Below are 24,746 nucleotides of genomic sequence, written 5' to 3' on the forward strand. Positions count from 1 at the left end.
TAAAAAAGTAGTGTTTAGTGTCATGGTCCTGGGCCATGTGGGCCCAGTATTCTTAGTTTTCATGTATTTTTGTATTTTGTTCCTTATTTAGGCCATGCTTCCTGGGTTGATCTGTTACGTTGTTCCTTATGTGTTTTCCCGTTGTGACTCTCACCCCCTGTGTGCCCCTCTGTGTATCTGAGCCCTCGTCTCTCCTTATGTTTTATTCCATGTTTCCCCAGCCCGTTATGTCTGTGTTTTCCCCGTGCTCTCTCTCCTCCTGTCTGAACCTCTGTGCACTTCCTGTTTACTTTGTGACTCTCACGCCTGTACATGTCATGTTCAGTTCACCCCGCCCTGTCTCGTTATGATTATCAGCGTCACCTGTGTTCCCCGTGTGTTCAAACTTTCCTCGTTTACCCTCTGTGTATTTCTGTCTGCGTCTCCCTCTGTTCGGCGTCGCGTTCTCCCTCATGCCGTGTGTGGTTCTCCCCGTGTCTTCCGGTATATGTTACTTTAGCTTTTCCCAGTTTAGTGTAGTTTTGCATTGCTTTTGTATCATCGTTATTGTTTATCACCTGTCAGCAATAAAGCTGCATTTTGAGTTTATCCCCCGTGTCTGTGAGTTTGCAATTTGGGTCCTCATCCTGCCTGCCACACGGCCGAATCATGACAGTTTAGTGTCTAAAGTAGTGTGAAGACGTCTTCTTGGGATTTGCAAAGTAAAGTGTGACCAAAACAGCAGCTCTGTCTGGTAGCTCAGGAACAAACCTCCAAAGTCCAGTCGGTGCTCTGCATGAGATAATAATGAGGAGGGAGAGTCGAGCACCCGTTTGTCAGACCTCGTTTGGAAAGACAAATTGCATCAGTTTTGTGTATGATGGATGTGTGCGTCTTCTGATTTTGTCGTAGTAAATAATGGCGTGCGGCCTGTCACCTTTACCGTTTAATTCATTTGTTTATAAATTGTGTTATAAATATTCGGTGAGTCAGGAGTCGGCTGTCAGACCGGGCAAATTCTACTCTAAGCAGATTATATATGTATCATCTTCTCCCCCAGTGGAAGCAACTTAGCAGCAACCTCCTATCTGAAGCTTTTTGAATTATATTACATTCAATAAAACCAAAAATTACTTGCCGTCTCATGGATGTAGCCTCACTGGACTGCTGCCTCCAATCAGATGGTATAATGCTAACTATCAATATGTTGATTCTAACAATTACTTTGGTAGTAGGATTACAGCAGGTCCTCGTGATGCTAGCTCAGATGTGTCAGACTCACTTATCATACAACAAGGCTTCTGTAGAACTTCAGAAAATGCTTGATCCCAGATTTCTTGGGGTCCATTATGCAATAAGGTAAATGGTCTGCTCCTATGCAGTGCTGTTCCAACTTGGCAGTACCCATAGGCGTATTTCAGCACACCAGTGGGGATGCCATACAAGGTGCTCACCTCCTGCTTTGGGATCAGTATCTTTACAAAGGGGTCTCTGGCAATGGGGGGACCAGATCGAACTGCCAACCCTGATATTAATCCACAACACCTGAGCCTCAGCTGCCCGTGTGTGTTATTCATGTGTGCACAGAGCAGCATATCACTGAAGTCTTTGTGCATAAAATTGCACCTTCTGCAAGTCACTTTAAGTATCGTTGTATTGCCTTTGTTTTATTTCCAGATCAATTTTCTTTCAGTTTTATTGTGTTTATACAGCATTCGTTATCAAAGCCCATCTGAGAATAAACATAGCAAACCAATTATACGTGGTATTTTTTTCTGCTCAATACTTCAGCGCACACGAAAATAAAACTGGAACAAAGCTGAGTGAAACATCTTTCTTAAAAAACAAGCAAAATGTATTTCTTGCAACAGCAAACAGAAAAGAGAATGCATTTTACAGGATGTGCACTAACGCCTTGGCTTTCTCTGAATAAGTGGTTTAATCTTGTTCCTCTCATAACCTTTTCTTTACGACATAATGTGAAGTTTTGAGTCTGTATTGCTATTACAACAAATTCGCTTTACTTTCCAAAGTAAATCTTGTACCCCAGCTATTTGCAGAATAAACTGTAGCAAAAGGCAAGGAGGTAAAAAAAAACAGCACAGAATGTCAACACTACAACCTCATCATCACACTGATATGTAGGTTGAGCGGGACATACCTCCAGCAGCCGTCTCGCTCGTATGAGAGGCTGCTGGAAGATTTGGACCGTCTCGAACGGTAGGTGTTACAGGCGGCAGACACCCTGAGGCTCACACCGCGCTACGAGGAAAAACATGGTGTTCTGGCACCTGTTGATGTCCTGATCACCACAAGTGAGCTATCAGCCCGAGGGAAGGAGAAGCAAAAGAGAGAGTGGAGAAAAAAAAGAAAGTAGATGGAAAAAAAAGGACTCCCTGCTGCTTCTCTTTAATGTGGAGACAGACTGAAAAGTTGGAACACGGCATGAGATTCTACATTCATCTCGCCAACATAGTCTGAAATTCTGACTGACATTATTCAAATTTCTCCACATGAAACCCAAGTGGAGCTCTTCATCCAGTCTTTGTGCAGTAGAGCCATAAAGAATTACTGAGAGGATGCAAAATGAGCAAGGACAGGTACCGGGGTCTGAACAGCACTGTGGAAACACCATTAGAGAATCGATACTTTTGTAGGCACATATCTAACGACAGTGCCTAATTTTTTACTGTAATTTAGTACCAACACAACATAGTCGCGAACGGGCCCACATCAAAGATTTATATACTGTCTGCATATGCGCATCAGCAGCCCAAACCAAAATCTTTGTGACCTCATTTTTAAGATAACTGGAGAGAAGAAGCATCGGTATTTTTTCCCAACATTTAAAGGCATCCAAGAAAAAATCCCAACAGGAAGCAGACATTTCTTTTTGGCTTTGAGAGCGAGCCCTGCAGTGCAGAAATTCATGTAGTGTATTAAGGCGAACATAAAGGCACAATACCTGCAGCACTTTGCTCCATAAATGCATCCATTCAGTGTAATTATAAACTCAAATTTCTGCTGCCTTACAAAAAACAACAAGCAACATGATTGAACTCATAAGCTAGAATACGACTGCATGAATATAAACATGAGATAGCCATGGGCAAGAAATATGCAAAGGAAGAAAGAAAAAATCAAGAGTTTCACAGTGCAATCTAGCACAGGGTAACTTCTAACAAGTTCAGGTAATAAAGAACTGTGGGAGGGAGACAGCATTTAAACTAAAGTTTGCACACATCAAGGCCCATGCATATTTTGCATATCTGTGAAATGAACATGAACATGTGTGTGGCTCCTCACCACGTTTAGTTAAAAAAAATATCTGAGTTATGATATGACCTGCTGAGTGGTACAAACCAGATCCAAGACGTTTGTGCTCTAGTTTTACTGAGCAAAGTTCTGCTTTATTGCTGTGTTACCTCTGTTACTTAGAACTAAGTAGCAGCTATTTGTGGATGGACCCAACTTTTACGGAATTGGGGTTGTGCAGCTCCCAATTTCTAACTTTGCTTTTACTCTTTAGTCCAAAACGCTGATCCCAAATTAACCCATTAGCTAAATGATTAATGGCAAATCCTCTCCTTATAGAAACAGTCAAAATGATTTGACAGTTCACCCACAGACACACCCTCACACACAAAACTGGCTGGGTAGCTGACATAGTGTGACATCTCGCTCTGTCACCTGAGCAGCACTGATGATGATCATGATTACATGTCTTTGGGTAAATGCAATAAAATTTAAGATAAATGTGTGTAAGATTTACTGGCATCTACAGATGACCTCACCTTCTCCCGTCCTTACAAACAGGTAGGTGAATCAGTGGTATAGAGCAATGTTAGGCTAGTCTGTTTTGGACATAGCGAACTCTTCTTCATGGTGGAAAAGGAGCCACTCCTTCTGCAGATATAAAGATACAAACATATTTATAGATTCCTGATCGTAAACTGTTGACCTTTAGAGTTAATTCAACAGAGGCACATCTCTGATTTCAATATGTTATACACAAATTCAAAGCATTTCTGACTCCGTGCTCTGGAGGTACGGATGTCACCTCGCCTGCTGCTTTATCCTCCCTTTGGATTCAGGCTGCAGCTTAAATCTCCAAACAGCATTTCAAACTGCACTTAGGCTAATTCTCCAGAGAGAGACCCTGCATTACTCTCCCATATTTCCTCCTCTAAGTCCCACGCTTGCTTGCTCTCTCTCTCTGTCATCATTGCTAAAATAAATCAAAGCTACAATAATTCATGAGTGTTAAGAGTGTGCGTGCATGCAAGCGCGTGGAGGAATGGGGTTGTTTTTTTTGGACTTTTTTCTGCAGAGTACCGGGATTTTTTTGAGAAGCTTTAACTCCATCTTACTGTGTGCAGAGAGCTGCCAGGAAAGGCAAGAAATGGAGCGTTTTAATTTGTAGTCACGCAGAAAGAGGAGCCTAAGAAAAAAAAACAGGTTACTGAAAATAATAGATGATTAACTCAGTATGAATTAGACTTCTCCTCTCAACAGTAATTAAATAATTGTTAGCAAGTCTTATGAAACCCAATGATAAAAACTGTTGAAGTGAAGCTGAGTGAAACAGGAATTTAATGCAGCAGTGTTGATATGAGGTCTCGCAAATGCAATGCTGTTAATGCAAATGCTTTACTCAGAAAGTGAATCCACTTTTCACAATCAGTGTGGATTTAAAATTTCCAATCTCCGAACCGGCTCGATGAAAGTTAATGAGGTTCCCCGTCAACAAAGACTTGAGCGCTGCAGCTCGACCTCTGGGCGATGTGAGTCACTCTGCTGCGTTCACTTTGGCATATTTTGTATTTACATTCTGCACTTTTTTTTCTTCCCCAGAAGGGCCAGGCCGGGTCAAATTTATCAGAAGTATCAAATCGGGCAGCCGCACATGTTAGCTCGAGGACAAGAAGCTAAAAAAATTCAGTCTGACTCGCTGGGAGTAGATGGGAGCGGATAGTTGTGGGTATTTTATACAGCAAACATGAAGAGAAATATAACATATTTAACTTGATAAATGATAAACCACCAACGAAACCACACAAAAAACCAAAAAACCCAAAGCTTTTCTGAGGCGTCGACTGTACAAACAGTAATAAAAGAATAAACAAAGTAGGTCAGTACGATGTGCTGCAGACCGGCAGAAACACATGAATAAAGAGCAGAGCGGAGAAGAAACAGCCTTCTTCTGTTTATGTTATTGTTTTAAGGGAAGCACGGTCCGTATCGCTCTCCAAATCATCTCCACTCGTCTCGCCATTTGCTTAGAAATCCTAAACCACACACACTCACACATACTCACACACACGGAGTGTATAAACCAGCCTAAACACACAATTTGATGTGTCTCTAAACATAAGAAGGCATTTATGACCATTTGGAGATAAACATTAAACATGAAAAATTAGATGTGCCATTTCATCATTAATTTTAAAAAAGCCATTATGTCACCACATTTAGCAGTAGTCTTGTTATTTTTTTTGTTTTGTTTTATTTTTAATGCTTGCAATTGTTAAGCAAAAATGTTTTTCTGTGGATGTCAAAAATGTACGTAACAAAAATATAATCAAAGTTTATTTTTACGTGGTGATTTTCAAGAACAAAAGTCACAAAATGCTTTACAATATAGAATAAGATACAACAACTGAAATGTTATAAAGGGATAAAACAAAATAAAGGCAAACCTGTACAGGTGGGTCTTAAATCCACAGATCTAAGGTGCAGTGGAAGTGAGTTTAACTTGGATTTAGGTGCAGACAACAAGCGTTGATCAGCTCAAAGATTCAGATGTTTTGCGTGATTGTAGTAGCTCAATGATAAATGGAGGCACATTGACCACGAAGGGCTCTGCAAGTGATTGTACCGTGAACTTTATATGAAGCCAGTGAAAGAAAGACAGAATCTGTGTTACATGGGACATTTTAGAGGACCCGGTGACCTTCGAACCACATTCTGAAGTGATCCAGGGAAGATTTGCTGAGGCAGAGGAATAATGAATTACAATAATCAAGGGATGTTTAATCATCGGGATGTGAGCAAGTGATAAACCTCCTAAACATTAAGAATAAATGATATAAATCATGAGAACTGAGTGAAAGGCAAGAACGTAGACCTTCGATAGTGAATAGTTCATCCAATATGGCTTCTCAAGCAATTTGTGTATGACACCATGTAAGAAACCTGAATAATGCTCCTTGCTTTACTTACAATAAAACACTTAATGAAAAACTCACCGGCCAGCACTCCTGCCATGTAAAGCAGACTTATTCGTAGGATGCCATGGACCATCTCTAAGGGAACGCCGATCATCAGCTGTAATAAAGCGTTGAAGCCCAGCTGCTCCAAACTGAGGACAGAGCACACAATGAAAGTAAGATTAAAACTGCCAGCATTGGCCTTCGTGTGCCATCAGCTGCAGGTAACCTGAATTTTCTCTAAACCAGTACCGCAGGAGTCAAGAGCTTACCCGACGTGCATGAACATGTAGCTGAAGAAACGCCACACTTGTGCACGGTGGCCGGGGTGGTAGACCAGGGGGCTCTTCATGAAGTCAGGCTGATAGGTCTGCAGGACCCACTTGTTTAGCATGATGCCGTAGCACATGAAGACAATAATCTGCAACAAAGACACAAAGATGACACCAAACTGTCAATCTGTGCCGAGTACACGCACTCTCTGCAGAGTGCTTGTACAGAAGGTGAAAAGTGCCCCGCAAAACAAAACCCATTGTGCTTTATGAACGCCGCATGAGGTTCTCTTCTTCTTTGTATTCTTCAGCTGATGCTCATTAGAGTCTTGCAGACAATTACTGCCCACAGAAGAAAAAAAATGGCACATCTGGTTCAATTCCATTAATTTCTTTTCATAAAATAATGACTCATTGTTTCTGTGAATTAAAATGAATGCAAACTGTTATTATCACATTCTCATTGTCATTACAGACCATTCAGTGCCATTTGGAGGCATTATAAGAGCACTTAGCTTTCTTTCCCAAAGAATTAAGATGATTTCAGGGAAAATGATGAAGTTTTGTTAAGAAGCTGTAGGTTATTTCCGCCGCTTAATCTGCAACCATTCAGCTGTAGTCTCGGAGGGCGTTTGTGCTGGTGCTTTTCTTTTTTCAAAATTAACATAATAGGTCAATTAAAGCCACTGTGGTGGTGGCCAGGGTGCTTACTGACCTGGTTTCCAATTTCCAAGACCAGTGTTTGAAAGAAAAAAAGAAAAAAATCCTACACGCAGGCTGGCTCAAGGACTCTGCTTGGAGGAATGACATTAAATGCACCCACTAAGCCTCCGACTCCCAAATGGGTTACCAGCTCATATCAAGCTCACAGTAAAAGTGTGTGATCAAAGGCAGAAAATCTTTTCAGGCCGTCTAAGGCGAACAACTGAGCTAACAGAACAGTGTGAAGTCATATTTAGGGGATTGGATGCTGACTTTGTGGATCTTAAATAAAATGCTGGGGGCCAAAAGCTCCAGGAATGCCCAGATCACTGTGGATGAATCAGGAGAATAACCTCCATCACTTTATAACACTCTGAAACCAGCTGATAATGTTTCCCACTAACCTGGACGATGGTGACGATGGCGATGAAGACGGGCGGGGGACACAGGCGGTTTTGGTGGAAATACCAGCGCCGGTCAGTTTCGCAGGGCAGGATCTCGTAGGCCACATAACGGACGAAACGTTTATAAAGACCCAACCCCGTCTCGTCCAGAAGGATCTCCCGTTGCAGTGTGCGGCGGCCATTGGCGATGGCTCGTCGGAAACTGCTGGAGCGTTTGCTGCTCATCTGAGGAAAAGAATAAAAAGAAAACAAAAAAGATGCATAAACTCAGTGTGTGCAATATCTTGTTGGTAAATGTTTGAATGTTAATTTAGGCTAATGGCATATAAAAACATCTGTTTACTGTTTATTGTGAAGTTTTAATGATCACGTGAAGGTTTTTCTTCAGTTTATTTTGTTTGATTTCAGGGGGAAAACACCAGATAAGAAGCTCAATAACATTCTCTCGCCTGTATGCGAAATACAAAGACTGTACATAAATGATGGACATAGCCACAGCTGATTAGTAAAGTGCTGTTGAACTGAATGTGCCTGTTGCTGTCCTCCAGCTGTCTTGAAACCAGAGTGGACTGCATGCTCATAGCAAACTCTGCTTTATCCCACATTGTGACTCAAAATTGTGCTGTAACTTTCAATAAGCATTATGTTGTATTGAATAAGACTTTAAACTCATATAGTATTTACATAGAGGACAGATCCAATTCAGCAGGTTTTCATTATACTTCTATAGACCGATTTCTTTGTGCAATTGGAAAATTCAAGCAACTGCTGGCAGTTCGACAGAATAAGAGAACATGCTTCACTTTTCAGGCTACATCCATCTTTCATATACAGTCTATGGTTAAATATAAACGATATCCACAGGAAAATGGAGGAAAGACTAAGCCTGGGTTTGTCCAAAGAGAGCAAGTTTGTGTACCAGCACCTTTAGAGCTTACTATACAACACTCCACATCTCATGCAACTTCCTGAAATCTTGACATAAACATGTGGTTGTCAGGCCGCCAGTGTCTTTTCTCCACCAAGTAGTATTGGTAAAGTTTAAACACAGGACAGCAGAAAAGCCAAGTTGTCTTTTTTAAAGCTAAGTTTTAGTACGGTTCCAACAAGATGATTCATAACATGTTGGGAGTTTGTTATTTTTGGATGTAGCTAGGCTATTTTTTTCAGTCATTATGCTAAGTAAGCTAAATGAGCTGCAAGGCTGGCATGAGAGCGGTATCAGCCTTTCAACAAGAGAACACAAAAGCTTATTATCCAAAATTCCGCCTAATTATTGTATTCAGAAAGGATTAAAGACTTTAAGGAATCAGCACCTTGCATCCTTTATTCATTTGCTGCTTTTGATTTATTTATTTTTAGCTATATGATGATATCATGGTTTTTTTTTTTTTGAGGGGGTTTTTTGCAAACAAGAGAACCTTAGAAGCATTACTGTCAACAGCTGGAAAACACCTTGCCAGAATAAACAGATCTCATCTCGCCTGCTGGTCTCATTTCAGCAATTAAATCCATAACTTTCCTCACACTAAGTGGATCAAACAAAAACAAAGGAGGGTTTGTTCTCACATAATCTGAGAGAAGCTCATCAGTGTGACTAATCACCCTGGATCAGAACAAACTAACAGTCATAAACTTCTGCTTTCACAAAGGCAAGACTAGGGACACTGTAGTTTTCTTAACTTCTTACCTGTTATTACATTATTCTTCATTTATGGATGATTTCTATATGTTTAGTTAATGTTTTTGCAAACTTAGACTAAGTGGAATGGCTTACGCAGGACAAAGTCAAGTTATAAATATTGAGTTTATTAGTTTGTCACTTTGACAGCCAGTCTGTATGTCGGGAATGATAGACAAACGCTGGTACAGAAGGGATTTGGTAAAACAAATACACTGCAGTTTAAAAAGACTGGATATTTTTAAAGGAATGCATTATTATTTGTGAATATTGTCAATTCTGTCCAATGACAGCAATACTGAGGTGAGTTGCTGATGATATTATGAACTTTTCTATTAGTGAGCACTGCTGTTAGCCCATGTTAGCTTCTGTTAGCTTCTGTTAGCCCATATTAGCTGCCGTTAGCCCATGTTAGCTGCTGTTAACCCATGTTAGCTGCTGTTAGTTGATGCTACTAAAATGTTCTTTGAAGTGGATCTAACACTGTTGGACTTGGAAATTGGCAAACAAAACCCCCAAAGCTCTAACACAATGTGAGAATGCAATCAAACCGTTTATCAGAGGGAAGGTGCGATTTTTAAGACACTAGCATAACATTAGCTGGCATAATGTTAGCCCATCACCAGCTGCTCTTATTGTTTAGCCCACTTCTTATCAGTTGTCTGGAAATCTGCTGACAATAAGCGATTGCGACAATATCATGCCTAAATATGAGCATGTTTAGGCATGTTTTTCTGTTTTAGAGCACTGACTTCAGTTAGGGAGATGAAGCTTGTGAGGAAGACGAAATGAGGAAGATATTTTATTCAGATGCTTACTTACTGTTCCTTTGATAGTGAATTACTGTATACATTTACTGATTGAATACAAATATCTTGCTTATCGTTTTTATTTTGTGTTTCAACCTTTATTGTTCGTGCGCCCAAGAACATTGTTACAGTTTTGTTCATAAGGCCGGCATGACTGAGTATAATGTCAGTGTAATGGCAACCAGCAATATTCTGTTGTGAAGCTTTTATTCCATATAGCACAAGGCAGTAATATTTTTACAATGCAGAATGTTGCAGATTACATTAGGTACACTGTAAAACAACAGTTTAATGATGGCAAATCTATCTGCCAGCACTTAATTTAACTACAACGCTTCTTTCAGAAACTACACAGTATATGTTCATGACGAGCTTTAGATGTTATTCTAACTAAAGCAGAAGTTGAGAGGTATTTAGTGCTTAATGAATTTGTGAGAGCATGTGAATTTTTATTTTTCCTCCTACAAAAGCTATGTTACATGTTTAAAAACATGTGATTGGTTTTTAGCACACAACAGATTTTTAAAAAAGAGATAAGAAAGTTATTCAATGAGTAGGGTCTTTTTTTTTAAATTTAGACAAATGTAAGCCTGACTGCTGGCTAGATCAATTACTCCTCAGGCATTGTAATAATATGTTGTTGAAGTGTGTCCGCTCTTGAAAAGCAAATCTTAGTTGAAAGGAACTATTGCATGGAAAGAAAGAGGGCATTTGTACATGTGTGTTTGTATGTCTTCATTTTAATCATGGGCTCCAGGTTTGCTTAGTGAGCAGGGCCTGTGCAGAAGCTTGCAGGCTGACAGCACCAGCTCTTGATAAGTTATTTAATAGAGGCTTAGGATGAAAACTATCCTAATGCCACGATTTTGACAGCCGAGCCAGAGAACTGCTAGGATAACAACACAGAGTTCTTTTCCACCAGAGTTACCACTGAAAATACTGCCTGACTGGCTATCCACAGCAGGGGCACTTTAGATTCAATATCTGTATTTCCTAATAGAAAATGAGCACGCATAAGTCACAGCTATGATGATGGTGGAAATCTCTGGTGTAGCTAAAACATATGAGGCGAGCTGGCAGACTCGCCTCATAATGTATGACGAAACGAGACTCTAGAGAGAGTAAGAAGGCAGCAGCTACAACAGAAAACCTTACTGTACGTACAGGTTTCACGTAACAGTAACTTTAGACAAACATGGCAGCTTCATGTGAAGTGTAACAGAACCTCTTCAGGGGACCTGCAGGAAGTACAACCCACCATTAAAGGTACAACATCAGTAATTCATTAGCCAGGCCCTGCTGCTTGTACACTCATTATACATAGACACAGCAGGAGCCACAGTGGAAGAAATTGTGGGTCAATATCTATAAAAGCTAATGAGCTAAACATGCTAGAAGACAAAATCTGTAAATGTAGATGAACAAATAATGAAGAAATGCAAATAGCGGCGACTGTTTCTTCCCTCCTCTTCAAGAAATTGCTCAGGCAAAAATCGGGGGGTAAAAAAAGTGCTAATCCCTTTTGGAAGCTAACAGAGCAGGATGTGGTAACTATCCTAACTGTGGGTAATTATGATACTGGTGGTTGTACAGCGAGGGTGTAAGGGCCTGTTGCAAAGCGATAACCAGAACGATGTCGAGCTGGGCTGCTGGCTCTCCCACAGACGGAGGGTTGCATATTTAGTATGGAAATCAGGCCTGGAAAATGCAATTATACAATACTTGAGGCAGGAAGTGGAAGCGGAGCAAAAGGAGCATGGGGACATTAGAAGGCAGAGATGGGAAACATAAGACGGGGAGATCAGATGCCTGTCTGCGTGAGTTTGATTAACAGATTTTTCTGAGGCCACCAGTGGACAGCGAAAGGTGAGATGTCTTAATATAACTGAATGTACAGTTTAAACAAAGAAAATGGGACTGGCTTCTTTTCCAAATAAGATCACAGCTTATTTAATCTGGCTCAGTGACAGCACCTACCGCCTCTTTCTGCATTGCTACTGTATTCTCTCCCATTCATATTGCCTGAGTGAAAAGTTGTTCCCTGAAGGCACGGTTAAGCACGGCTGTCACTCTGCCTCACCTTCTCTGACATGCAGGACTGCCAACACTAAAGTGAGCATTAGCAGTCTTTTGATGTGACGACAGGAGAGAGACGGCAACCAGACAATAACACACACACACATAAACGTCAAAAGTCAAAACTTGAGGAGTGAAAAAGCAAAGTGCACAGGGAGGAAAAAATTAATTCACATGACATCAGTATAGCGCTGTAAGGGAAAATCTCTGAGGTGTGCATCAGTTCCCTGATGGGGCACAGTCTGCTAGGAAATAAGTGATGGAGAGGCAAAGAGCACAAACACATATAAAGGCAGTATTCTCCTTTAGGGATGGCTGATTGGAGCAGACTGACAGCAGTGTGTGCCTCATGGTGGCTGCAGGTTGTACGTGCTGCTCTCAGCTCGAGTCAATCGTTCTTGATGGATTAATTAGCCACACCACATGGTCAATACCATGCAGCTCAATACTAATTAGCAATAACAATTTGGGGGGGGGAAAAGCATCTTAAAGGCCATCCAGATGTCTGCATTGCAGCTGCAAAACAATCCATAAATGATTCTGATTATGCCCACTTTCCTTCCTCCTGCGATAAATCAGTTATCGATGCCGAAAGAATCGAAGGCTGTGCCAGTTAACAGTGCTACAGATTCACCATCACCAGGCTAACAGCGTCACTGTTTGCATTTACCATCTAATTTGCGAGTCATCCAAAGGGCCAAAAGCACCCTTCTCCTTTACTCTCTCTCACTCTGTCGTGCTCTCTCGCAGCAGCCTCTAAATCACTGCGGATCTCAGCCTCGCTGATTCTACCCTGACCCAGATACTCAGGTTCTTTCTTACTCAAATCCTTTTAAAAAAAATCAGAGTCCACCTTTTTTCTTTTTTCCCCCTTTCCCTCTCAGCAGTTTGCGGCCACAACCCTCCTTCATGGCTTAATAGTTGCAGCGCTAAAACTCCAAAAAGAAAAAAAGCCTTTACTCCAGGACACTTAGGCAAAGTGCATTACTTTTAGTTGGGAACCCATCTCCAACACAAAGCTTCAACTGGAGTTCAGCGTGCAGTGGGATGCTGATAGGTAGCATCTGTGTCCCAGGAGAGAGATGCCCCGTGAGCACTGTGACTTGGGAGACCTTGGAAACTTTAAAAATGCTGTAATCGCCTACTTCCAGAATGAAACTTTAACTAGACTTTTGACTCTCAAACGCTCAGTTTAAGACATTTAATATTTATTCAAATTCAAAAGTGTTTCCCCAACATCACCTCCTGAGGGACCGGAGAATATTAGCGCAACATCTGGGCAAAAGGATAAAAATGAAAACAGGAAAAGGCGAAGTCCTAAAAATCCTTCAACCTGAACACAGAGAAACCCCTGCTATAATCTCTGAAGCACACACTTCACCCATGTAATTAACCATGGCTGCCATTTTGTATCTCTTTCGAACATTAGCCAAATTACCACCCGAAGGAGAGCGGTGACACACTTCTTCAGCTACATAGCTGGAACATGATAGCATCAGAGGGCTCAATAGGTGAAATTAAACATAGGATAGGAATACATCAGACTTCCCGGTGAAATCCTTTTCCCCCGAGTTCTTAAACCCATGCTCATCTTTCACACTTTCATCCCCTCCAAACCCCTAATGTATGACCTTTGAAACCTCAGGTGTCTTTTAGCCTTCTGAATTGATCAAATGTCTGCGTTTTACTGTGGAGCTGCTTGAAAATATCTATTGGTTTCCTTGTGCAGAAGTCTGCACTGATTAGCAGTCAGACACAGACCACTAGTCTTTCGTGTATGTACGAGTGTGTGTGTGCAGGCGTGCGTGAGTGTATGCACAGTTCCCCAAGAGAGGCTTTAGCAGAGCGTTACTTATTCACCCCTCTGGCTGAACTGATGGAGTTCTCTGGCTCGGATCGCCCTGCATGAAAGATGACTCGAACGTGAACGACGCGCGAGGCTTGTCTTGTACTAGTGCGAGCGCGCATGGTCTCGCGCAGACACCAGAGAAGCTGTTGCCTAACGGTGTGATTCAAAACACATTTACACCCACTGAGGTCGAGCGAGGCAGTGTGAATTCACGGCTGCAAAACTCACGGAGCGAATGTAGAACAACAAATCAGGAAAAAAAAGAAAAATGTTGAACACAGCCGCTAAGAGACACAACAGAGAGAAATCTCACCAGCTTGTGAGCTGAAAAGGCACAGATTGAGAATACACACACACACACACACAGACACACAATGCATCTTGCTATGTCCATTTTAATAATGTGCAGGGGTGTTACATTTTCCACAGAGGCCAGACCACAAAATCAATACAGACACCAGACTTCAGGCAGCGGCTATAACACTGTAGCAGCACTGAACCTTCCAAATGACAACACGACTGTCATCTGTTATACACTGTGGAGTATCACTTACAAATCTGCTTCAGATACAGTTATGTGAAAAGAAGCAAGCAAAATAAATAAATAAGCTAAGGGAGAACTGGACTAAATCCAATCTTCAGAGAGCGAAGAAGCCAATGAGGTGAGAGCCACGCAGAGCGAGGAGGGGAAAGAAGGCCCAAGGTATTCGCCCATGATCCGGATGAAAATGTCATATTACGCTCTGCACTCTGTCTGGAGAGCTCACGCGTCACGTGCTGCACGATGAGAGGCCAGATTCGCATCAACATTCAAATATCCTCTAAATTACTCAGCAAAGCTGCACACACAGGGCTCATGTGTATGAATGAGAGTCTGCCTGCAGTGTGTCTGTGTGTGTCTGTGCACATCAGGGAGAGGGGAGGCGGTGAGACAGACAGCAAGGAAGTGGGAGGCTGCATCAATTAATAATAAACTTCTTGAAAATGTTTGCATATATGCAAATTGCACGCATGTGCACAACAGCGTGGGTATTGTTCGCGTTCACATGTGCGAATCAGACGAATCTTTAAAAAACAGACCTGGGGGTCGATATCTGTGTGAGACATGGGCGCTCTCAAATTACCTTAGATTGCTGCCGACTACTACCAATGCCGGCTACTAATCGAATGCAATTTGCATTTGGCTGATGGGCAATTTTAAAAGTGTCTCCCTGATGATGTTGGAGGCGAGGCTGTGTTTTTTTGTTTTTTTTTTAACCTCTTTCCTTTGCAGAACATATGTTCACAAGAAAAAGAGAAGGAAATGAGATCCGAGTGCTCAAGGAGACAGGTTCATAATGAAGGGGAGGCAATATTGCATGGACTCAGAAGGGGAGGATTCAGATGAGATGCAACAAGATGAGAAGGATACGGAAAAAAAACAACCCACACTTCAACAATGGTTGCGAAAGAGAGGCTGTTCTGTGGGAGCAGCACCTCTACAGTCTGTAGTGGCACAGACCTCAGAAATGGGACCAGCTCCAAATTGAATGGCCTCATGTGGCCTTTGCTACAAATCATAGGGAGCACAACATGCAAACACAGAAGCATGCATAGAGGCACACACACACAGAAAAAGAGATAAACAGAAAAAGAAAGCAGGAGCGGGGGAAAATGAGCTTAAGGAAGAGAAAACATCCCAGGAATTGCACTGCCTTGAATTAATCACTATGCTTACACCCTACAGCACCAGGAGCCAAAAGCAGGTGCTCATCTGTGGGCTTGGAGAGACTCAGGCTTTCAGATATAAAGCTCTACATGAATTTGTAACTGCAAAAAGAAGAGCAGGGAATGAATTAAAAGGAATGCATGCTTCACATTAAGTCATCTGTGGCTGTGGTTAAGAGATGACTGCACACAGACTGTCCTCACATCAGCTTATAGAACACTTTCTGGCACATAATCACTCATCAGGGAGTCAAACATTAGAAAACGGTTCAAATTAAACCATGAGATGTATCTGGAATATTGGAAAAACAACACTATTCAGCCATATTGCGTTTAATATGTTACTCCTTACAGTATTAGTGTGTTTCAGTATATATGTGTTATAATAAACAGAATCTATTGCTTCGACACGGTGCTCTGCCAGCTCGGTGTGGGTGTTTCCCGCACTTGCTGTTGCCGGCTTGTGAGGTTAAGTGTCTGGATTTACCGACACATTAACTGGAAAGATTGATCCTTCTTTTGGAGGACAACGACCTAAATGGTCGAGTCAATTTTCGCCACTGCAGAGCTCGCCGGCTCTGTCTGAATCAATTCTGTAACCTTTCTGAAATCCAACAAAAAGAGGAAAAAAAAGGTGGGATGTTTGTGTGCGTGTTGTTGTGCGCAGCGGGATACAAAGCAACTCCCAACTCGCATCGCTATTTGCGCCCGTGCACGTGCGCTCGCGGTTTCCACTCACCAACTCGATGAGCTCCTGGTAGCACACCTGCCCGTCTTCATTGCTCTGGACGAGGGCTAACAGCATGTCCAGCTTGGATGGGTCCAGCTGCAGCTCATGGTGCTCCACCAAACTGGTAAAGTTCTCCACTGCAATGAAACCGGTGTTCTCTGGGTCCAGCTGAAAATAAATAAAAAGACAAAAACAAAGCCCTTGGAGTAAAAACCGCAAGGCAGCCGCTACAATGCACTATTATGCATCTTTATTTTTTAATGAGCAGGTGTCAGTCTGCCCTCTGGGAGAACACATCAAGTAATAGACAGCTGGGGTGTACCAGTATTTACAGACACAACAGAGTCTATTCGGGGCTTGACACCAGATTTCATTAAGCTGATGCTTATATGATGTCTTTAAAAGACACTTTAAACCTCATAAAAGGAGCAAATCCATTGAAACCCAACATGTTAGGCTGTTGAAAGCAGCAACAAGAGAAGGGCGAGTTTGTCATTCTAGGTTTCCTAAAAACACGAAAAACAAATCAAAACCAAAAAAAATCCTGACCAACTTTTCAGTCTTTATTCCTGTGTGGGTGCCTCCACACGAGTCTGTTTTTGGCCACATTTGCGACTCACAGTCAGTGTGTTTTTTTTATAATCGCCACTCACAAAGACCCACAGCCCCGTGGGTTATTACTGCTGATGTCTGTATGCCCGAGCTGCTCCTTGTAATTGATTTAAGCAGGAGAATCTCATAAAATCATCTGAGTGTTTTTGTTTGAAATAGCACCAGGTTAAAAATGGCTTGTAAAGTATAGGGTGTGTGTCTATGCTTGGTTTATGTAATGTGGGGTCTCCCCCCCCCCGCCCCTTTTTTTTCTCCAGCATAACATACAGCACTACTTCATTTTCTCCTCTTTTTAGTGATGGAGCGTTAATTTCTCATGCCCGCTCTCCTTAGTGCATCTGTGTTTGTGAGACTGTGCCCGAGGACAAACCGAAGCAGCACAAAGAGACCGCATGGGAAGAGTCCTTGCTGCTTCTCTTTTGACTGTTTCCTGAATGCTAACAGTGCCTCATTAGGTTCTGGAGAGCATACCGACGGCCTTTTGTCGCCCCAGGAAGGGAGGGGGGGTGAGGTGAGCTTTTCAGATGTTGCGTCAGGATGTAGTCAGTCATGCTGGATCATTGTTGGTCGTATCACAAGTCCATGAGAAGGATCTGATCTAAAAGCTGCCTTAGTCTGGACGTGATCTGCACCGACACTGTGTCGGTCTCTACTGCAGGAAGTTCAAAGCTAAAGGCTTTACTGCTCAACGAAGGAGCAAAGAACATGAATCAGGGAATGCATTGGTGTGAGAGTGTGCATTTCAGATTTTCACTCCCTGGACACTTTTTAGTCATCTGGGAGAGCGTTAGTGAAAGCAGGAAGTTCATAGTAAGTTTTAATGATTTAATTAGGATGAGTGTTTTCTACTGCTACGTGATGTAGTGAAGGGATATTGTTAATACTCTACAACCACTAAATAACTCATCACCAGGAAAAAATAAATCTTATACCCTCAACAAAGTGTTTGTACTCACATAAACTTACTAAATTTACATTTATGTTTGACTGATGACTGTTTACACATCACATATTGACTGTGAATGTGATAGCCAGCACTCCCATGGCAGACTGGAATGAACATATTACCAAATTTGTGGACACAAATGAACCAAAATAGGAACAACACAGCCCCCCTGTTTATTTTTAGGTAATCTCCTTAACTCTGCGTTCCACGGATGTTTGTTAAAACAGAAGAACCGAGCGCAGCAGCACAGTTCTCTTCAGTGTTGATGTGTAGTGTACCGAGATATAGAGGGGGGAGGGGGTGACAGCAAGGAGGCAAGAGGTGAAAAATGGAAGAGGTAGGTGGGTGGTTGGCGGGTTGATGAAATGAAAGAAAATGGAAAATGGCGAGATTAAAGTTGAAGGACGAGAAGGTATGAAACAAGAGGGGGGAGAGCGCCAGAAAGGAGACGGGACTGAAAGTAAAAATGCCTCACTGCCGTCTGTGCACATCTGGCTAACCCAGCGGTCTGGCAGTGAGTCCTCTACTTCTCTTTCCTATAAGAAGGCTGTGACACACTCCAGTGCTCTGCATCCTTTTGCCACAGAGGAGAGATAGATCAGATTCTAATGTGCTCCCGGCTCAGCCCGGGCTGACAGGGGGAACAGAGAGCCACACTGGGGACGTCTGATTACTGTCAGCCTCCATATGTCAGCACATCACTACCCTACACATACAGCAGAAGTGCACAGGCACGCTGTATATGGCTGTGCACATTTACACAAACCACAAGTGTTGACACTGAGCTGTCATACTGCACAGGTACTTCTCCCTCCATGGTATGACCTTATTCAGGAAGAACGTCACATAGGGGAGACTGTCTGCAGAGGATACACGAAGGTGGAGGACTGGTTCTTGTAGCCAATTAGGGTTATCAATTACCAAGATGAGGCACAGTGAGATAAATGAGTGTTGGCAAGAGGGAGGGCCTGATTTTTTTCTTTTTCCCCCCTCCCTTGGACAGGCTGTTGACGTGCATGAACAAGGGAGCTGGGCAGAGAAAAAAGAGGGAAGAAAGGGTTTGGAAGAAGGAGGGAAAAGCACTGAGAGGGAAGCAGTTATTGAAGCGATCCAACACTGGTGAGGGCGACACTGGTGAGGGCGACACTTTGACAAGCTGCATGCGTTGCCATGGTTACGTGGTTTGCCTGCGTGTCATCCCTTTCTTGCATTTACCCCTACAAACATATTGGCATTCGAGAGGCAAAGGAAAGACACAACAGGGAGGGGGCGAGAGAGAAAAAGGCTGTAAAAAAGGGAAAAGACGGCAGGAAGTGAAAATAAAAATGAAGATGGATAAGAAAGAGACCAACGAGATAAGAATGAGGCGGTGCTACGATGAACTCTGGGTGTAGATGTAAAGGGAGGCGGAGCGGGAAATTATGATGGTGTCGAGGCAGACGGATCAACCGAATCGAGCTGCCTCAAGAGCAAGTGTGAGGAGGTGGACAAGACACAGGATGAAAATGTATACATGCGGAGGGTAGAGAGGAGAAGAGTGCTGACTGCAGGGAAATGATCTCAGTGTTAACCCCTGGGACCTCCATTACCTTCAGCACAGCGACTGACTGACCCCAGCCAAAGACTGATTTATCTGTCTGTTCCACAGGAACTCGAGGGCAAACCCTCGAGAACAGGGACAAACCACAAACCCCCAGCTGTGACACGGATACAGACGGCAGTGCTGAAACATGGTTCGGCCATAACATTAAAACCACTGACAGATGACGTGAATTAACATTGATCATTTTGTTGTGAAAACCTCGAGACCTGGCATTCACGTGGACGTTACTTTGTCACGTTCAGAGCCTGATTCATGGATGCTCATCTTCACAACCCAGAGGATCTTCTATTAACGTCCCAGTGTCAGACACTGAAGGACACCCTCCAGAGGGTCTGCATCCAGAGCTGTTTAGGGGTTACAAGAGGGACGAATACAATAGGGCAGCCGGTTTAAATGCTGTGTAAAACTGGTGTATAATCTTACATGCGGAACTGACACTGACAGTTGCTCTGTAGCACTAATGGAGCTGTAGCTAACACTGCAGTGACATTATCAAGGGCAGAAAGCAGAGATGATTAAACTGTCTACAGCTTGTATCCATCCACTTTAATCTTTACTGCTTTTTGGGCTCTTTGATCTAAAGAAAATTATTCAACAACAATACTGATGACTGATTGATTAAAGTACACAAAAGCTCTTAATTTTGGACTGTGGATCTGACAATGAAAAGCACAACAAGGATTCTATTTCCTGATGAATACCGCTTTTAGTTTTCAAAATGTGTTCAGTAGTATAAACTTTAAGAGAAAACAACCCCTTGCTCCCCTGGTCTGTGACCTAAGAAGACACTTTCCTGATGAGTTTGTTGTCTCAAGTTTTACAAAATACTGCATGATCTTCATTTTATAAATTATTGTCAAAAAGCAGGATAAAGAAAAACACTTTCAAGAGTGGATTTACAAGTCTCTATCGAGCAGATTTGAACAAATTAGTTTCTAAGTCTAATTAGCCCCACACTAGTCATATTTGTAGTTTCATAATGTGACTTAAGTAACCAGTGTCTTTATGGACGTGTCCATCTTTTACATACAGGCTATGCACAGTAGCTACAAGTACTAAATGAATGGTTGCTTGATAAATAGCATTTAGTCATTGGAAGGATAGTGGTTTCAGTAACGCCTAACTAACAGGAACGTAGCAGCACTGCTGGCGTGGCTCCCTGGTACACACTCAGTGACACAATGCTAACCCTGTGGCACGGAGCCAAAAAAAAGACAGTCCACTTTGGTGTCTGTGAACAAGAGCACCAAGCTTGAACGCTGCTGTGGCATTTACAGGGCAAAGCGTATTTGCATGACATCAGATTAAAAAAACAACAAAACCCTCTGAATTGTCTCTGCTGCCCTCGGGATGCACTGGTGTTCACCAACAACTGGGCCACCGACTCCGTAATTATCACAATGCTTGTTCTGCTGTGCTGCTTAATATCAGCGTGTTGTTAAACTTTACCGCTCTAGTGCTGCGACGTCACAGGCCTAAGATCTAAATCGCGCCCAAACGGTCATCGGACTCCACTTTCTCATGTTAAGACAATGCAAACACAGGGAATTTCAATTTCAAATACAGCTGAATACAAAGAAGAAGAAAAAAAGAGTGGTGGACAGAAATGTGTCAGAAAAGCATTCAGAACCCCAAGGCCTTATGGGTGAGATCTAAATACGATTAGACCTGAATGCTTTCGCGGCTGAATGCTGCCAACCATCAAGTTACCTTATCAGGGACACTAGAATAGAAAGGCCACCGTAAGCATGCGTTTATGTGTGAGGCTGCATAGGCCAAAAATAGCCCACGCTCAGCACTACAACCTCCTGCAGACAAAGACTAATAAACTCATGTTTCTACGGTTTCGCTCGCCTTCTTCTCCCCCTGCAGCATTTTCACGTGGTTCAGTCTGACAGACCCGCAACAACCCCTCTCTTCAGACCTGCAGTCCTCACATATGCATAAGACGTCAAGTCTCCACCTATAGTGGTTTCGGAAGACTTCACTGAAACTCCCAAATGCTTAAACTCTACAACAACTAAAAGATGCTCGATCTGAGGATCTATCAGGCCAAGTTTGCCTCAGTTTTCCAGCAGCAGTGAAATGAATGATGCATAATTACAACATTCCTGGTTTGGACCTATCCCTCCAACATATACCTTTTATTTGCCCGTTGACTTGATTGTCTGATAAATGCATCACTCTAAAACGAAGGGAAATAGCATTCAAATTATATCCAAATCTATTTTTCTTTAAAAGTAAAAGACGGCAGATTCGGCATGCTAGACAGCGGAAAAACTAAGAGGCGACAGTGACTGCATGATCATCTCCCTTTACATCCGACTACAGTTAAAATACCCTTGAGAGAAGCACTTGATCTCCAGGTGCACTTGTAGATTTGCTTAGAAGCTGGCAGGATATTGCTGTTGTTGTGGAAAGCCTCCAGTGAATGTGACAAGAGAAATCTGGAGGGCAGAGCTGCATCAACATGAGGCATGTTCAGCAAAACATTTTCCTGGATAAAGATGAGGGAGGAAAGTGCTCGATGTTTAGGCAGGCAGAAGGCTTTGTAAAAAAACAAAAAAAACCAAGCTTTCCTGCTCTCCGTCCAAATGCTGTTGGCAGATTTCACCTCATTTTAGTTTAATTAGAGAGACCTTTTCCAAATCAAAGGCCGCCGCATGGAGTCCCAAAGGTGGAGAAAGCCTGTCGTCAGCCAGTGTGAATGATTTTGGTCTAGACTTGAGCTTAACAGAACTGCTCAGCTGTGGCCTTGCAAACTGACTGTATGCAAATACTGGTCCAAGCAAAAACAAAAAACAAAAAACCCCCCAATCAATAAAACAACTAGTAATTTACAGTGTGGAAATATTGGCTTTGTCCCCCGGCTAAAGACCTGTTACACTGAAAATGGATATTGACAGAGATTAGTCAGCCTCACACTGCAAAGTATCTGTGAAGGAATATGAACTGTGGCTAAATCACTAATGTATTTAATCTTAAATCGCGTATACAGCGCATGACTCACCGGTGCCACCACACTGCATCTTTTCAAATAACCCACACGGGCTTTTTCCAATTACTTTAAAAACCACACGCATTCATAAAAAACGCAATCACAAACGCACACGCATCCTAAGTACAAAGTCTAGATGTGTGTGTCTGCGAGGCAGTTTACTGTGTAAGCACTTTAATGTGAACATGTTTGCAGTCCCTTGAGTCAATATGTTGCAGATGAGCCACTCGTGACCCGCCTAGACTCTGCAGCACACAATCAATTTCTTCCTTCTTGGACATAATGACTGTCCATACACCCTGACAATCAGTGAACGCCCCCAGTGGGCCGGGTTCTCATTAAAAACAGAAGACATGCTAGTTAAAAAACAGACATCAAAATCCAGTTGAACGTCTGCCTTCAAGCAGCCCAACCCAAGCGTGCACACGATTTTTTTGGTTTAAACCATTTTGGTTTTGGTAAATTTGGAGATGGCAGACCAAAGATAAATATGACTGAAGAGTAAATATGGCAGCTTGGCTTGAAGACAGATGTCAAGAGGCACATTTTTCACTAGCCTAAATATAGTCACAAACCCTGTGTTTCAACTTGGCAAGAACCTCCAACATGGCTGGGGACAAAAAAAAAAGAAAGATGGAAAAGTTTAAAAACAGACACTGTTATTTGGCCTTAAAGGGGAAAAAAATGACATATATATTTATATAAAACCAGGGCTTCAGGGAAACTGTCTCACTGTCTCAGAAATAAAATGTTAAATAATCCTGAAAACTCAAAACCCTCGGGTGTTAATATCGGGTGTGTGGCAAGTGCAGCAACTCAACCTAAACTGCAGGAAAAACAAACACAACCATAGACATGCAGAAGGATTGCTGCAGCATTTACAGTTGACCAAAAGACTAAAAACCATCCTTCATTTAGAGAACACAGCGATCTGTCTATCCAAGCATCCATGCATTCAGTATATTCAGTATCCATCCATCAGCACACACATCTCCTTCAGAATTCCTTCTATAGACCGTGACACGATGGTCTGCCTCCTGCTGTGGCTCAAGATCTGACCTCACATTCTTGTGGCCAACATCGCTCCGAGATGCTTTCATTTGTGCCCGTGCACGCACAGTCCCTGCTATCAATCCCAACATCAGTTCTCAGCACAGCCTCCATGTCTCAGTCCCTGGGTAGACGGCGAGGTGGCCGGGATCCTGTAACCATAGAAACCTCTGCCGCTGCTTCCTTGCTTACCTGCTCTTGTATGAGCTGAAACAGGGAGCTTCTATCCATATACTGGCCAGGGAGGTGAGAGGAGCCGCCGAGGACAAGGGCATAGGGAGGAGCGAGAGAGAGGAGTGGTGGTCTGGTTGGAAAAGATGGGAGAAGGTGGAGGGGGGAGATACGGTTAGGTAGCCGCTGGTGCCTAAATAGTAGCGTCAGGCCGTTTCGTTACTGCCGTGTTTCCCCCCCCCCTTTTCCTGTTAATGGTCCCTGGGTTTTCTTGCTAGTGGCGTCGCCGGGGTGATAAACGGGGGTGCTGAGTGCTCGTCGGGTGGTGCAAATGGACTGTGACTCTGCTCCGTGTCAGTACAGCGTGGCGCGGTGGTAAACCCAGCTTCAGCAGACGACAGGCAGGCACGCAAGGCAAGGCAGATCCAGCAGCTCTCATTCACTCTCCTCCTCCTTCTTGCTCTCCTCTATCCCATTGCACTGACTGCTACCTCTCTCTCCTGCTCTCCCTCTCTCTCTCATCCCTCTCCTCTCTCTCTCTCTCTCTCTCTCACACACACACACACACACACACACACACACACACACACTGCACCGCCTGCATACCAATGAGGCAGAGGAGGGAGGCGGCCTCTCGCTTCCAATTGCAGGAGGGGAAGGAGTGGCCAGGGGCTGCGGCTCCTCTCCTCACTACAAGTAAGGCGTCTCAGGGAAGGAGGAGAGGATGGGGTTCCACTGCGGCTTTGCGCTTACTACTGCTACAGACACCCCCACCCACACACATGCACACACACAGACACATGTCTGGTCTGTTACATTCATACATACACAAAACCACACAGTGTAAACAAGACAAAAGCTACTAATACACAGACATATGGTAAAATACTATCCATGTTGTGTCTGTCAATTTCAGCCACACACGAGATGTGTTGCATAAAGGATCAC

General features: G+C 42.9%; 1 protein-coding gene across 2 annotated transcripts in view; it reads right to left on the reverse strand.

Annotated features, from left to right (window-relative positions):
• rhbdl1 (rhomboid, veinlet-like 1) overlaps positions 1-24,306 on the reverse strand; it is a gene marked incomplete at its 5' end in the record, with an annotated part of 53,990 nt that extends 29,684 nt beyond the window's left edge. Inside the window, 5 exons of one of the 2 annotated variants that reach the window (XM_080873167.1) lie at positions 6,228-6,340; positions 6,461-6,609; positions 7,567-7,791; positions 16,428-16,586; positions 23,820-24,306. In XM_080873167.1, coding sequence (XP_080729293.1) covers positions 6,228-6,340; positions 6,461-6,609; positions 7,567-7,791; positions 16,428-16,586; positions 23,820-23,858 — 685 coding nt within the window. Of the gene's footprint in view, positions 1-6,227; positions 6,341-6,460; positions 6,610-7,566; positions 7,792-16,427; positions 16,587-23,636; positions 23,742-23,819 lie in introns of those variants that run through there. The other variant, XM_080873166.1, reaches the window with a different exon arrangement.
• Between the last annotated feature and the right edge of the window lie 440 nt (positions 24,307-24,746).

This window comes from Rhamphochromis sp. 'chilingali' (genome assembly GCF_963969265.1).
Source record: "Rhamphochromis sp. 'chilingali' genome assembly, chromosome: 22".
Taxonomy (NCBI): domain Eukaryota; kingdom Metazoa; phylum Chordata; class Actinopteri; order Cichliformes; family Cichlidae; genus Rhamphochromis; species Rhamphochromis sp. 'chilingali'.